This window comes from Stegostoma tigrinum, chromosome 3, assembly GCF_030684315.1.
Source record: "Stegostoma tigrinum isolate sSteTig4 chromosome 3, sSteTig4.hap1, whole genome shotgun sequence".
Lineage (NCBI taxonomy): Eukaryota > Metazoa > Chordata > Chondrichthyes > Orectolobiformes > Stegostomatidae > Stegostoma > Stegostoma tigrinum.
Genome location: NC_081356.1, coordinates 39,376,892 through 39,393,780, shown reverse-complemented (window position 1 = coordinate 39,393,780; position 16,889 = coordinate 39,376,892). Strand labels below are relative to the sequence as shown.

The 16,889-nt window shown below is 41.8% G+C and overlaps 1 protein-coding gene across 6 annotated transcripts in view; it reads right to left on the bottom strand.

The window, feature by feature from the left end:
• LOC125450808 (tyrosine-protein kinase JAK2-like) overlaps positions 1 to 16,889 on the bottom strand; it is a 242,818-nt gene that overhangs the window by 56,284 nt on the left and 169,645 nt on the right. For all 6 annotated transcript variants that reach the window (XM_048527020.2, XM_059644500.1, XM_059644501.1 and 3 more), the window contains one exon: positions 9,468 to 9,587. In XM_048527020.2, the coding sequence (XP_048382977.1) occupies positions 9,468 to 9,587 (120 nt within the window). The remainder of the gene's footprint in view (positions 1 to 9,467; positions 9,588 to 16,889) is intronic.

Below are 16,889 nucleotides of genomic sequence, written 5' to 3'. Positions count from 1 at the left end.
AGGTAGATGCAGGGAGACAGTAGTGGAGATTGGTCAGTGGGAGGGGTGGGGAGGAGAGAAAGAAGATGGACTTGACGTAGAATAGGAAGTGTTGCTCCTCCAGCTTGCGTGTGGTGTCATTGTGGCACTGGAGGCGGCCCAGCGCGGACATGTCACGTTCCACCTTGAGAGCTTATTGCCCCGAAGGCCTCAACACTGAATTCACCAGTTTCAAAATCTGTCCATCCCCAGCCTCATCCCATATCCAACCCTTCCTCCCATCCCTGTCTCCTTGACCCAACACAGTCTGTCCACCTCCTTTCCCACCTATCCGCCCAGCCCCTCCTACTGACCAATCCTCACCAGCCCCTGCCTACACCCACCTATCACCATCCCCAACACCCCATTTATTTCCGAGCTCCCTTCCCCCTCCCTAGCCCTGATGAAGGGTGTAAACCTGAAAGGTTGACGTTCCTGCTTGTCTGATGCGGTCTGACCTGCTGTGTTCTTACACCACCACACTGTATTTAATCTTGGCTTAAGACACAGTTATTATTCAGAGAATTATGCTACATGACAGCTGAAACATTCCAGTGTATTTGCATCATACATTTGTGGTTGCTGCCTTTTGACTGCATTGATGAGAAAGATTTGCTTGGCAAGCAGTGGGTGGGGCTGTGGAGGAGTTTGTGTTTACGAGTCATCATAAAGATTTATGAGCTCAAACTGAACTGGAACAGTGAGAGGCTCGAATTCATTTGTTACTCCATACAATACCTGTCATAATTATAATAATACACATTGTCCTCCCTTTGTGTATCATATAGATCCATTGACTTAAATGGTTGAAATTATTGCATAAGCAGTGCTTATTATTTAAAGTTTGAGAAGATTTGTATCTCGGGGTACGGATGAGATTGCAGACTTGCTCGCTGAGCTGGTGGGTTTGATTGCAAATGTTTCATCACCCTGACAGGCAGCTACGCCTCCGGTGAAGCGTTAGGGCTCTGTCTCGCTTGTTATTTATATGCCTCAGTTTGTTTGGGTGTTTGGGTGTTTGGTACCATTTCTAGTTCTCTTTCTCAGTGGTTCGTACACAGCGTCTACTTCAAATGTGTCTGTTGATGCAGTCCCAGTTAGAATACCGGGCCTCCAAGAATTCCCTGGCGTGTCTCCGTTTGGCTTCTGTGATTATGGATGCGTGTTCCCAGTCATACGTGTGTTCCTTGTTGTCCAAATGTCGCGAGATCAGTGAGAATTGGTCGTGTCTCTTGGTGGCTAGTTGGTGTCTGTGCATCCGCAATTTCAGTTTTCTTCCGATTTGGCCTTTGTAGTGTTTCTCAGGCTTTGCATGATATTTTGCGTATTACGTTAGTTTTATTTTGTGCATTACATGAGTATGCGGTCCTTTACATTCATCAGTGGCTGTCTTAGGGTGGTTGTTGGCTTGTGGCCTACCCAATACCTTGGTAAAACTTGTCTTGTGGTCATCTCAGAAATGTCCTTGATGTACAGCAGGGTGATTAGTGAGTCTGGCAATGTTGTGTCTTCCTGTTGTGGTGTGTCTTGGAGGTATTGTGCTTTTTGGGTATCCATTCCTTTTGAAGACTCCGGACAAGTTCTCCCTGTTCTGCTTTGTGTAGTTTCGGGTTGCTGCAATGTGTAGTAGCTCAATTAAATAGTGTTCTGATATAGCTCCATTTGTGGGCATTGGGATGGTTGCTATGTAATTGAGTATCTGGTATACCATCAGCATACAACAACCAAAGACCAGAATAAACAAAGGATTAACCCTCCAAGAAAAACTGTCCAAAATCACCCAAATCAATGACATGGACAACACATTCATTCTTGGGTTAACCATTTACAGACACTGAGAAGACCGTTCGAGTATGTGGTATGAACTATAGCTACAGAGATGCCAAAAAGAATGACTTCTTGGGTGCACTGGAAGAGCAATGGGCTCACAGAACGTAGCACAACAGACCATCTGACAAACAACAGTCCCAACACTCAGCAAAAAAGGATAAGTGGAACACATTAAACTTAGAAGAGAGGAAAGCCCTGGAAAGACGCAAGAAAGACAGGCACATCGTAACCTTACCAGCGGACAAAGGACGCATGACAGTAATCCTCAACACAGCCCAATACGTCGAGAAACTCATGCACTACCAGCAGCTACCAACAGATGGCAAAAGACCCAACATTACAGTTAGGAGAACCGGGTTTATAACGAGCCTGAAGAAATTACTCAACTCAGGAGACATCAGCAAGACAGACCACCAAAAGATGAAGCCAGAGGAATCTAATACACCCCACTTCTATGAACTCCCAAAGGTATACAAACCGGGGGGGGGGGGGGGGGGGGCTCCCCTCCAGACCTACTGTCTCACTGCCAGGTACACCAACATATCGAGTTGCAAACGAACTTCGACAGAAATTGAAATACTCAGTTGACAACACTACTCACTCCATCCGCTCCTCCTAAGAATTTCTCATTATCATCAAGGAGACCAGAATAGAAGAGAATGAGATCATGATATTCTTTGATGTAATAGCACTATTTACCTCTATAAACATTGACATAGCCAAAGAGACAATTGCCACATTACTGAACAAATCAAGTAGGCAGACACCCCAGGTCACCAACATCAATAAAAGACGCCAAACTACTAGATCTGTGCCTCACAACCCAATTCACCTTCAACAATGGCACTTACAAACAAATCAACGTAATACCAATGGGATTCCCAATATCAACACTGATTGCAGAAGCAGTAATGCAAAGATTAGAATGGACAGCATTCCCCACTATACAACGCAAACTGGTCTGATACGTAGATGACACCTTCGTGACAATCAAATGCACAAAACTAGAAGAAATCCACTGACACAAACAACATCCACACCAGAATAAAATTCACAAAGGAAGAAGAGAACAACCACCGACTCACTTTCTTGGGCATAATGGCAGAACCCAAAAACAGGGAACGCCAGACTTGCATGTAGAGAGAGAACACATACGGACCAGATATTCAACTACACTAGCAACCACCCCAACACCAACAAACTGAACTGCATCAGGACACTATTTAAACATGCCACTACACACTGCAGCAACCCAGAACCACGCAAAGCAGAACAGAAACACCTATACAGTCTTCAAAAGGAATGGATACCCGAAAAGCACAATCTGCAGTTACCACAGATTTTCTGTCAAATTTCCTGCTTTTCTGATGCTGCCCAGCCTGCTATGTTTCTCCAGCTCCATATTGTGTTATCTCTGACTCCAGTATCTGTGGTTCTTGCTATCTCAAACTCACTAATCACCCTACTGTACATCAAGGACATTTCAGAGATGACCACAAGGCTACTCAGACCCCTAGCTATCAGAGTAGCCCACAAATCAACCACCACCCAATGGCAGCCACTGACAAATGTAAAGGATCCCATACCCAATACCAGTAAGACTGGTGTAATTCACAAAATACCATGCAAAGACTGTGAGAAACACTACATAGGCCAAACTGGAAGCAAACCAACAATATGGATATACAAACACCAAATAGCCACCAAGCGACATGACCAATTCTCACTGTCTCACTACACAATGACAACAAGGGACACAAATTCAACTGGGACAACACATCATAATCACACAACCAAACAGAGACATTCCAGGAACTTCCTGGAGGCCTGGCATTCTAACCGGAACTCCATTAACAAACCACATTGAATTAGACCCTGCGTACAAAACACTGAGAAAAAGAACTGGAAGTGGTACCAAACACCCCAACAAATTGAGGCATATAAATAACAAGCAGAACAGAACACCAAGCTTCACCAGAGGCGCACTGATGATGTCACCTAGCAGGGTAAGTCAGCGAGTGTGTCTACAACCTTAGTAATTAATACCATATTCAAAAACACAATATTAAGTTGAAAGTGTACTAAGGTAGTAAAGGAATCCTCAGCAACTAGCAATTGTTAAATACATTATGAAATTAAAAATTAGCACAACACCAGGTAATACAAAACATGCAGCAACGCTTGTGCCTCTCGACAAGCGCCTAAGGATTTGGGCTGTGGCTTTAGTGGAGGTGTTTTGCGGTCGGGGGTCCTGGCTTGTATGATGCCTGATAAAATTCGATGAGACGGTTGAAACCATCCATGCTAAGCCTCACTCAGCTTCTCATTAATAGACTGTTGAACCTAGCTACTGCCTGCCTTCCACCTCGGTAACCCATGTGCAGCAATGTCTACCAGCAGACAGGTTGTGGGTCATCCTGAAGCAAAATGTTGCTGACACGGGAGTAAAATTTTAAAAAAAAGAGTGCTAGAGAAAGTTTGAAGTCCAATATGACTCTTTTCACTCGAAACATTAACTCTATTCTTTTTCATGCAGACCTGAATTACCTGTGGATCAAGGAATGGAACACACAGGAAGTCACTAACAAGTTCCTTACGACAAACCCCCATACGTCCATGACAGGTTTTGAGCTTCCACAGCAAGAGCGTACTGAGTTACACAGGGACGGAGGCTCTCAATTTTGAGCCCTCATCTGTAGAGGGTTAGCAAATTGAGTTCCTCCAACTCGTCCAGGAGCTGGGAAGGAGGACCCTATTCTTCACCATCATCTCCTAGTTTCTGATGGAGGGCAAGATTTGTTTAGGTTCTAATACTCCCATTGGCTTGATCCAACTTCACACAGAAAACATGGGCATGTAGGCATCATCAGCATGGGGGCAGCACAGACGTGAACAAATTCCAGCAGCAGGCCTGATATTTTTTCCTCTACATGAACTATGCATGTTGATTAAATGCATAAAATTTCACAGGAAGAACATTAATAAAAAGTCAAGAACTGAATATATTTCACAGACTCTGCAACAAAAAACAGTTCAACCCTTAAATTGCATTAAGCTTCGGTTGTATTTGCCCAGATGAAATGGTCCAAGGCATTTTAAAAGTTCCCTGATTTTATTTACACTTTGCACAACTTCTAACTAACACAGACCTCTTGACAGAAAAGAAGGCATTCCTACCTGCACATCCAAATGACATGTGCACATGGACACAGTTTAAAACCAAAGGGTTTCCTGGTTTTGACAGAGATGAGGAGGAGAATCAGTTTCTTCACAGAATGTTATTGGTCTGTGGAATTATCCTCTCCGGACAGAAGCGAAGGCAGGGTCATTGAATAACTTTAAGGCTAAGTTAAACAGACTTGGTTGATTAAAGGAATCAAAAGTGTACGTACGGGGTAGATCATCAGATCAGGCATGATCTTATGGTATAGCAGAGCTGGCTTGGAGGATCAACTAGGTGCCTTCTGCTTCTATTTAATTTGTTTATAATTTTCAGACCGCTAATCTCCACTTTGTGCCTATTCACCCAGGCGAAGCTGAAAATTATTTTCAATTATTTCAATGAGTATTAAGGGAGCCAATAGAACCTAACTATATTACCTGACAGTACTATAAATAGACAAATAACTGCAACATAATTCTGTAAAGTTTAAAAGTTTACAAATCAAAGATTTTCCAGTAAACTCATTTGATTCAAGCATCAACTTGAAGGTGGAGTTCTAATTTACTTTCAGTTGAAGAAAGTTGACATCTTTGACATGGTTATAATCTGGGCTACATAAGCTTCATGACGATGGAAGTAGCATCAATCACACAAAGCCCAATGTTATGAACATCAGAGGCAGCACGAGAAACTCAGCAACCACAGAACGTAAAGTATCTTGCACTCAGTTAAAATGGTAGGTAACAAGTGAGGCACAAGTTGCCAAAGTAAGAATGTCAGATGTCGTTTGCGCTGCTTGTTTCACTGAGGTCAAGCATAAACCTTGCAACATACTAAGAGTAATGATACTTCTAAATCTTCTTTTGTGATGAGGCAGTGGAACAGAAACAGCTCATTTCCTTAGCTTTAGAGCAAGTTGAATAAAGCAAAAACACTTTGTAAAAGGACAAGATAATGCATAGTTTATAAACCACAGGCTTCCTGTTCTTACACACCAGTTAGCTCTCACCATTGGTTCAAAGGAATCATTTAAATCAGGACAAAACATTCAAAGTAATGCTTTATGATCATGAAGAATTCACCATGACATGCAGTATTAAGCATGAGTCTTCAACAACAGGACCTACAAAACGAGCTAAATATTTTGTAACCACTGAGAATCCAGAGGAATTCAGCTCCAGTGCTCAAAAAAAGTTTAAATTTAAAGACTCATTCTCTTGTTAGCTTGACACCAGTAGTAGGGAAAATGCTTAAATCTATTATACAAGATGTGACAACTGAATAGTTACAAAAGAATGACAGTTAGAGTCAGCATAGGTTTATGAAGGGGAATTATGTTTGACAAACTACTGGGAAGACTTTGAGGATGTTACTTGTAGCACAGACAAAGGAGATCTAGTGGATATGGTATATTGGCATTTTTCAGAAGACTTTTAGTAAGGTTCCGCACAAGTCCATAAATAAAACTAGAGCACACAGGAATAGAGGGAATATCCGAGTAAGGACTCAGAATCGGTTATAGAATCAGAGTCACGGAGCTGTACAACATAAAGCAAACTCTTTAGTCCACTCATCCAAGCTGACCAGATATCCTAAATTAATCTAGTCCCATATTCCAGCATTTAGCCCATATCCGTCTTAAACCCTTCCTATTCACGCACCCATCCAGATGCCTTTTAAATGCTGTAACTGTACCAGCCTCCATCACTTCCTCTGGCAGTTCATTCCATACACACATTATCCTCTGCATGAAAAAAAGTTGCCTTTCAGATCCTTTTTAAAACTTTCCCCTCTCACCTTAAACCTATGCCCTCTGGGTTTGCACTCCCCCATCCCAGGGAAAAGACCTTGGCTCTTCAGCTTATCCAGGCCCCTCATGATTTTATAAACCTCTACACCTTCAGCCTTCAATGCATCAAGGAAAACAGCCCCAGCCTATTCAGCATCTCCCTATAGCTCAAACCCATCAACCCTAGCAACATCCTTGTAAATCTTTTCTGAACCCTTTCAAGTTTCACAACATCCTTCCCATAGCAGGGAGACCAGAAGTGAATGCAGTATTCTAGAAGTGGCCTAACCAATATCCAGTACAGCAACAACATGATCTCCCAATTCCTATACTCAATTTACTGACCAATAAAGGCAAATGTACCAAACACTTTCTTCACTATCCTATCTACCTGTGACTCCGCTTTTAGAGAACTATGAACCTGCACTCCAAGGTGTCTTTGTTCAGCAACACTCCCCAGGACCTTACCAAGAAAGCAGAGAGAAGGAATAAACAGATCATTCTCAGGATGGCAGACTGTGACTAGAGAAGTCCCACAAGGATCAAGTCTAGATCTACAATTGTTCAGAATCAAAATGTATGTTTTCAATGTGAAGGCCAATTGGAATATTTTCATAAAGATGCTAAACTGGGTGTGAACACATGTTGTGAGGACGTGCAAAGAGCATTGAAAAGGGCTTGGACAGGTCAAATGGTCTAGAACACAATGTGAATAAAAGTGAAGATACCTGTTTTGGTGGAAAGACAGAAATGGTGAGACAGTGGAAGTGCAGGTGTCCAAAGGGATCTGTGTGCTTCTCCATGTGGCATTAAAAGCTTGCATGGAAGTGAAGTAATTAAGATGGCACCATTCTGTAGAAAGTCATTTCAAAGGCATTTGTGCGCAGGAGTATGTCTTGCTGAAGAGGAGACCTCACCTAGCATACTGTGTGCAGTTTGGGTCTCCCTACTTAAATGAAGGGTACATAAATTCCTCAGTGGTTCACTAGATTATTGTCTGGGGTGGTGGTACAGTCTCTGGCTGGTGATCCAAGAACCAGGGGACAAAATCTCAGACTAGCAGAATGACACTTAAGATTGAGATTAGGAAGATTTTTTTCATCCAGAGGTTTATTGAGCATATTCAAGGTGGATGCCAATAGGTTTCTGCTGACTATCTCTATATACCTTAATGGGATTAATGTGGGAAGGTACTATAAAGGAGATGATTAGCCATGACCCACAATGGAGGGGCAGGTTTGATGGGTTGAATGGCTTACTGGCATTCTTGCATGTCTACTTGTTGCAAAGTAACTGGTTAGTTGCTACTGTTAAAATAACAGCCGTTATCGAAGCTCACAACTAACCACTTTTTCTATAATCTTCCCCAAACTCAACTGAGGTAAAGATCAGATTAGATTAGATTAGATTAGATTACCTACAGTGTGTAAACAGGCCCTTCGGCCCAACAAGTCCACACCACCCCTTGAAGAATCCCACACAGACCGATCCCCCTATTATCCACACACCTCTGAACACTACGGGCAATTTCGCATGGCCAATCCACCTAGCCTGCACATCTTTGGACTGTGGGAGGAAAATGGAGCACCCGGAGGAAACCCAAGCAGACGTGGGAAGAATGTGCAAACTCCAAACAGACAGTCGCCCGAGGCTGGAATCGAACCCGGGTCCCTGGTGCTGTGAGGCTGCAGTGCTAACCACTGAGCCACCGTGCCGCCCCAAAGGCTTCAGTAATTTTCAATTTACAGGAACTATGAATTTACAAAATTTTAAATGGGCAAATTTGGGCTATTACGGGCTGAAAAACACATGGCAAAACCGGAGACAAGGAACTCCTGGTGAATTGAGTGCTGGAACGTCATTAATAAAAATTTTATTGAAGAGAATAGCAAGAATCATGGCTAATATCAACTTCAGTGGCATATGGCTAGAGACACTTGGAGATTATCCCCAGTGATCACAACAGAGGCAGACAACAATCATAGAGGAGAACGGAAATGCTGTGACTGGCAAAGCGAAGGCTAAGGGCTCCCTCCCTGGAGGGATGGGTTCAGCATATCACCTCCCCCTAATCCATAAGCAGTGCTAGAGAAAGCACAAGCCAAATGTCCAGCTTGAATCAGTTCCTGATCCTGGATGTACTGCAACTAGCAATCTTCCCTCCTTGAATGTGTACATGTAGGCACAGTACTGACCAAACAAACTAAATCTTGCAAAACTCACAAAGTAATGACCAATATTTGATGTGATTTTGTGATGGGATTGTTCACCAGTTACTGTCCAAAGTGTGCTAAGAATTACAGTAACAACTCATTTAAAATTAATGGTTTGGGTTTCCAATTTCACTCACTTGACTTAAGCTTGCTCGGAGTGGCTATGTTCATGGGCAGGGATCTACTCTCTGGATAAAGTAAATATAAAAGGAGGTACAAGGCTGGCACTGAGTTTAAAGAAAAGGGAACATAGTTTCCAATTACATTCTCTATTGCAGTGCATCAACCGAAGTTGACTTGTCAAATTGATTTGCACCCTTTTCTCACACCTTATAAATTGTTGCTCCTTATGAATTTTTGAATCACGAGTGTACAATGAAAACTCTCAACAGCATGTCTCTTTTTCTCAGCAATAAATGCGTCTTGAAAAAATTCTGTATCATGTCACACTTACCAAGGTCTTGCTGTCCTGTTTGTTTATTGTGACTATTCTCCCCTCGGAGGAGCCATCCTTGCTTGCTTGCTTGATACTAACGTTGATGATTTCAGGGAAATCACAATAAGGCTGTAGCTCCTGCCAATAAAGACACATATTATGATTTTGGTACTTTATGTTCTAGCTTAGCAGCTATAATGAGCTTTTCTGCAGTTCCTCTGTTCTTCGGTGATATTAAAATGCCACAAAAAGTAAAGCTGTTTCCTGTGTACCTGGTCCTGGTAAACAAACAAATAGATTATTTTGCATTTCTACCCCTCTTAAAACTGTTACTTACAGGCGATTGTTTCTCCTTAGTTTTGGTTTCATATTTTGCACTTTACTATTGTATATTTTAGCTCTTTCAGAGATATGCAAGGTTGATGCTAGTTCCTATCTGTATGACAGGTTTTACTCAGTGCTTTACAACAGCTATTCCATACTTAATCTCTAGATTCCAGCTGTTTCTACAGATTGCTTCCTGTACCCACCCTCACCCAACTCCACATCCAGGTTTAATCAAACAAACTTAGTGAGTGTTAAAAGTGAGCTGACTCGCATAACTGAACAAAACCAACTGAACATGATACTCAATATATCATGAAACAGTCGAGATGGGTAACAGATGAATGTAAGGGATAAAGGATGACAAGATTTATGCAAATAGAGTCAAGATGTAGAGCTGTGGGTAGGGGGTGGTAGGTAAGGCTTGTGTGGAACGAACACTAGTGTAGAATAGTTGGGCCAAATGGGCCATTTCTGTGCTGTGAATTCTGGGCAGGAACACAGTTATATGGAGAAAAAGGGTGAACAATGGGGGGATAAATGTTTCACTTAGCCCAGTGTCTGTCACCGCTCATGCTGTGCCACATGACAATAACACAGCCGGAGTCAGCATGGAATCGGAACTGGGGTACCATGCCTGATTGGTACATGGAGATTAACTGATACAAAAATATGCTTTAATCATTGAAAATCTAGACCAGGCTGGCTGTGCCCGAAGTAAAAGAATAGGAAGGAGAAAGAAATGTTAAGTATTTTAAATTATCAATGGTACTTCTCTTCCCTCACACCCACACCCCCACCCTACTCCAACCCACCCCACGAAAATTCACTTACGTTTTATGGCCCTTTGAAGTAATTCCTTCAGAGATTGCACAATTGAAAGAGATTTGCTTCTGGTATCATTACTGCCTCACCACATCATTAGTTGGGACTACCTTCAGTCAACAGTTGCCACGACAAAGACATGGTCAACCCAGCGAATTTACCAGAGTATAAAGTTTCTGATGCTTCATATTTTAGTACCTGAAATTGGCAGCATGCACACAGACTTACATGTCCAAACGCTTGATAAAAATTCAGCCTCAGGCTTTGTTTTCATCGTTGGTGCCTGCACTTGTCCAAACAATGTCACTGTAAGCACCTCATTCAGATCTTGGAGCAATTTTGTGCTAATATCGTGTAGCTGCATATCACTAAGCTTAAATAGTACAGCTGGGGGAACTAAGAACAGGTGACGTTACACTGCACACTGAAAGAACCAGACTGTAACAAATGAGTGGAAACCTTCAGTAAACACACCGTCATGAGCACAAGAAGATTAATCCTCATCTAATGTGATTTCAACTCAGAATCTAGTATTATCTATGATTACCATGTATTGCAGTACTAGAATTAATGTATGAAAAGAGCATTACTTTGAGTACAAGGCTGAAGGTGGTTCTTGACTTTGCCTCTCCTTGCCCAGTCTATCCTGAACCCGATCTCAGCATGCTTATAAAGATCAACACTGAATGTCATTGTTTTGCTCCTTGCCCAGTCAGCAGCTAGCCAGCCAAAATGAGGGAAGCAGACAGACAGGCATCTTCACTTCTGATCATTCCTCTCTCAATGAGCCCCAAATTCACAAACCACACACACCTTCCCCAAACCACTAACTTTCTCAGCTCTGACCTCTCATCTTGGGTTCTGAGGGTTGATGCCCCAGCTCATGGCAGTGCTGGGGGGAGGCCAAGTTCTGGTGCCACTGACCTCTGGTTGAAAGGCAGGCAGCACCTCTTCATCTAGGTTCATGATTCCTGGATTGCTCAAAGATCCGATGGGTTCTCTGATCAAAGTAGGTCATAGGTTTCTCACAAGGAAACTCTTGCTTTTGAAAAAAGTCTGGAAATTGAAAATTTCTGGCCAGTTTACAAATAGCTGAAGCCTAGGAATTGGGCCTGAAGGTTTTGTGCTCATTACAACCTGAAACCACTAAAATAGGTTGTTTATTCCTACTGTATTTGTCTGACGGTTAATGAGTCTGTAACTCAAGCTAAAATCCCTGATCCCAGTAGCTCTAATCTTATGAAATGTAGCCTCGTAGCACAGCACAATAAAGTAACCTTTTCTTACCCTTTACACCCCCTTTTCTCTGTTCCTCTTTATAATTGCCGAAGAATTTTTTAAAAAGTCAGAAATAAGGTTAAGATCCTTCTGGTTACATTAATTTATAACTTGAGAATAAAACAAAAAGCAGTACTACTAAAATCTTTTGAACACATTGTGTTTATATGGACAGGTATCATCTACCAATTATCTTGTATTCATTGCTATGTTCAGCAACATTTGTGACACCTTAGTTACTGAAGCAGTCCACATCCAAATGCAACAAGTCTTGGACAATTTCCAGATTTGAGCAGACAAATGACAAGTAACATCCACACCACATAAATGACAGATAGTGACCACCTCAAAAGAGATACTTTTGCAGAATACTTTTTTATTCATTCACAGGATGAGGGCATTGCTGGATCAGCATTTAATGCCATCCCTAATTAACCAGGTGGCAATTAACATTCATCAGCATTGCTGTGGGTCTGGAGTCACAAGTTGCCCAGACCAAATAAGGATGACAATTTCCTTTGCTGAAGGACACTAGTGAACCACGTGGGTTTTTCCCAACAATTGACAATGGATTCATGGTCATCATTAGACTCTTAACTCCAGACATTTACCGAATTCAAATTCCTCCATCTGCCATGTCACGATTTGAACCCAGGACCCCAGAACATTACCTGGGTCTCTGGTTTAACAATTGAGCGGTAATACCACTAGGCCATCACCTCCCCTAGTTTATTTGTCGTCAGTGGCAAACCCCAACGAGCAACATCCTGGAGGTTTGCCACTGATTACACACAAACTGGTCTGAGCATATAAATGCAGGGGGTACAAGAATGGGTTAAAGGCTAGAAATCTTGCAGCAAGTAACTCACATTCTGACTCCCTAGAAGTCTGCCCACCAGCTACAAAGCGCCAGTCAAGAGTGCGATAACATATTCTTCATTTGCCTGGAAAAGTGTGGCTCCAACACTCAAGAAGGTTGGCACCATCCAGGACAAAGCAGTCTAGTTGACTGGGACCACATCTACAAACATCCACTCCCTCTACCAATGATGCACAGTAGCAGCAATGAGTGCCATCTGCATGATATACTGCAGAAATTCACTGAAGCTCCTTAGGCAGCACTTTCCAAACTCACGATCATTCCCGTCTAGAAAGACAAGATGAAAGAAACGTGGGAACACCATCAGTTGTAAGTTCCCTTCACAACTATTACCATCTTGACTTGGAAATGGATCCCTATTTCTCCAGTGACACTGGGTCAAATCCTGGAATTCCCCCCAATGACATTCGCTACCAACGTGCCAACAACAAATGGATGAAAGTGGTTCAAAAAGGCAGCTCATGATCATTTTCCCAATCATAACTAAGACCCGCTAACAAATGTTTACAAGCAGAAAGTGAAGCTTGGTGATCTGGCACAGAAATTATACAGTGCTGGTCTGAGGTAATGGATGAGCTCCTACATGACTGCTGTGTTGATGGACAGGTCCATGTTCAATACCATAATTCAAGCCAAACTCTTCTCCAAAATCTGAGACTTAGAGCTCTGCTCCCCACCTCTGCAACTGGACCTTACATTTCCTGACCTGCAGACCGCAACAACAGCTCCTCCATGTTAATCCTCAACTCTGGTGGCCATCAAGGCTGTATACTCAGCCCCTTACTATAGTGTTTGAACACTCATGACCGTGTGGCCAAATGCAGCTCTAACTCCATTTATAAATTTGCTGATAACAGTGCAGTGGGTCAGATCTTTAACAATGATGAGACAGAATACAGCAACAGGATAGAGAGCTTAATGGCACGGTGCAAAGACAACAATCTCTCCCTCAATGTCAGCAAAATGAAGGAACTGGTCATTAATTTCAGAAAGCAGAGCTGAGAACATGATACTAAGGTGGAGATGGTCAACAGCTTCAAGTTCTTACGAGTAAACAACAGCAATCTGTCGTGGTTCATCTATGTTGACTCTCTATTTCCTCAGAAGGGTAAGGAAACTACCATGTCTACAAAGACTCTCATCAATTTTTCTACATGCACCATAGGAAACATCCAATCTGGATGCATCACAGCTTGTTTTGGCGACTGCTCTGTGCAAGAAATTACAGAAAAAGTTGTGAATGCAACGCAGTCCATCACAGAAACCAGCGTTCCTTCCACTGACTCCATCTATACTTCTTGCTGCTTCAGGAATGCAGCCAACATAATCAAAGACCCCTCCCATCCTGTTATATTGAGCAGAAAATACGAAAGTTTGAAAACATACCAACAGGTTCGAAAACAGCTTCTTCCCCACTGTTATCAGACTTTTGAACAGACCTCATGTTGACCTTTCTGTTACCTCTTCTCTGTAGCTGATATACTTACAAAAGGTATGATTTGCCTGAGTAACATGTAAAATAATACTTTCACTATATCCTTGGTACAGATGACAATAATAAATAAAATCAAATTAAAAGGTGGCCCAGCCAGCAACATTTATTCTGTAAATGAACTGCAAGAAAACAAATGGTTTGTGCATCATTCAGTAACTGACTTAGCTATGTAAACCAGACAAACTCTGCTTTTCAGAGATAATGGGAACTGCAGATGCTGGAGAAGCCAAGATAATAAAGTGTGAAGCTGGATGAACACAGCAGGCCAAGCAGCATCTCAGAAGCACAAAAGCTGACCTTTCGGGCCCTCATCAGAGCTCTCTGATGAAGGGTCTAGGCCCGAAAGGTCAGCTTTTGTGCTTCTGAGATGCTGCTTGGCCTGCTGTGTTCATCCAGCTTCACACTTTATTATCTTGGAAACTCTGCTTTTCATGCTGACGTGTACTGACTTGATCTCAACTCTTGCACTGCAACATTCCAGAGCCTGGCAGGAGTAAAAATGCCTGTGTTTTGGACACTCGATTACTATCCAATACATGACTGCCTGTGCATACACGTGTATATATGTGAATGGGCATGCATGTGCACACGTATAATTGTGTGAAGGTGGGTGTGAAATTTATGGGAGTGAGTGTGCAGGCAACAAGAAAAGACTGTGTTAAGCGCAGCTATGATGCAATCTATACTGAGACATCCAATGATTGTTCATGATATAGATTTATACATGAAGAATGGAGGTTAGGAAACAGATCAAGTTAGACTGGGATTTGGAGGTTTCTGAAATAATGAGGCAAAAATCATACCCTTGGTATAGAGTCTACTGAAAGTTAACCTGGGTCACCACCTCCATAGCAACAAACTGCAGTAATAGTGTGAAGACACTTACCTGGGGAGCTAAGGCAGGGCTGAATACTGAGCAGTATTAGCATCCCAGCCAAGATACCACAAAGAAATTTAACCAAAGGCATCCAATTTTAGGTCACTCACTAATAACTTCACTCCAAATAAGACATTAAAAAGACGGCAAAGTAGGACTCCGGAATAGGCTTGTGCCATTCAGCTCTTCCAGCCTGCTCCATTATTCAATCACTCCAATACAGCTGATCGGCTTATGGTCTCACCTTCATTTTTCTCTCTGCTTCTTTGCTTCTATTGTCGATGAGAAACCTACTATTTCAGCCATGAATAAATTAAACAACATAATCTCCACTGTTTTTATGAGGAAAAGAATTTCACAGACCATTGATCCTTTTTGAGAGAAAGAAAAAAGTTTTTAATTTCTGTCTTAAAGGAGATATCTATTATTCATCAACTGCATCCCCTTGTTCCAGTTTTCCCCACAGAGGAAACATCTTCCGGGTCTCCATTCCATTGGAGCATCTGAATTTTACACTAAGGCCATCATTCATTCTTCTAAACTGCAATGGGTACAGGTCAAGTCTGCTCAACATTTCCACTAATGTACCTTTCTCATTCCAGGAATGAGTTCTGCAAATCTTGCTTCTAATGAAGCAACATCTTTTTTCAAATAAGATGATCAAAACTGCACACAGTACACCAGATGCAGTTTTACCAAAGCCCTGTATACCTTCAGTAAAATATCTTTACTCTTATGTGCTATTCCCATTGCTGTAGATACCAGCACATTATGCCTTCCTAATCACCAGTTGTAGCTACATACCAATGATTTGATTTGTGATTTATCAATCAGGATATTGTATGTTACCAAATTCTGTAATCTCTCTGCATTTAAATAATATGTTGATTTTCTAACCATCCTGCAGAAGTGGACAAGTCCTTATTCTCCCATATTCTGTCAAATTTTGATCAGTCACTTAATCTCTTCGTAGAATCTTAATTTTCTCTTCACAACTTACTTCCCCATCTACTTTGGTGTCATCAGTAAAATTTAGCTACTATACACTGGGTTTCTACAATCCATGTCAATGACTTTGGTGTAAGTTGTTAAAGCATCAGGACTGAATTCTGACGTCCTGAATCCACTTTTTACAGCTTGCCAATTTTTCCCTACTCTTTGCTTCCTGTTAGCATTTCATGAAGATTTTATACAGCAACACACCAAGTTAGAATTACAGAAAACAAATTCAAAGCAGCAACTGTCTAAACTCTTGAAACTTTTTGGGAAGGAAAAGGTCAATATTGATTGCTGTCTGAAAAACCTAGTTACAGAACAACAGTAGCAGTCTAGCAAGTCAAAATTTACAAGAAAGGAAAACATTCTTTAAATACAAATAACATATACATGTCAGTGTAATAAGTTTAATCATTCAGTCTGTTTTCATGAGGGGATTTTCTTTGGAAAATTCATCATTCTGTGGAACGCATCACAATCTCAGTACTCATCTTCATTTAAATTACTCAGCATTCAGAGAGTCATTTCTTTAAGTGAGGCTGACTGTTTGACTTTCTGCAAAATGTGAGGAAAATATTGGTTATGCTTTCAGGGCTCCTAGGTGGAAGAGGGTTTGTGTTATCAGTTCTATTGCTTCTGGCTTACTCCCAGTACAGATTGACTTCAGCAAGGTAGCAGGATTAAGCAAACAAAATGACTGCTCTTTTATGCAGCCAGCCAGTCGATCAATAAGTTAAATTGTTGCAGAATTGCTTTGTGCTCATC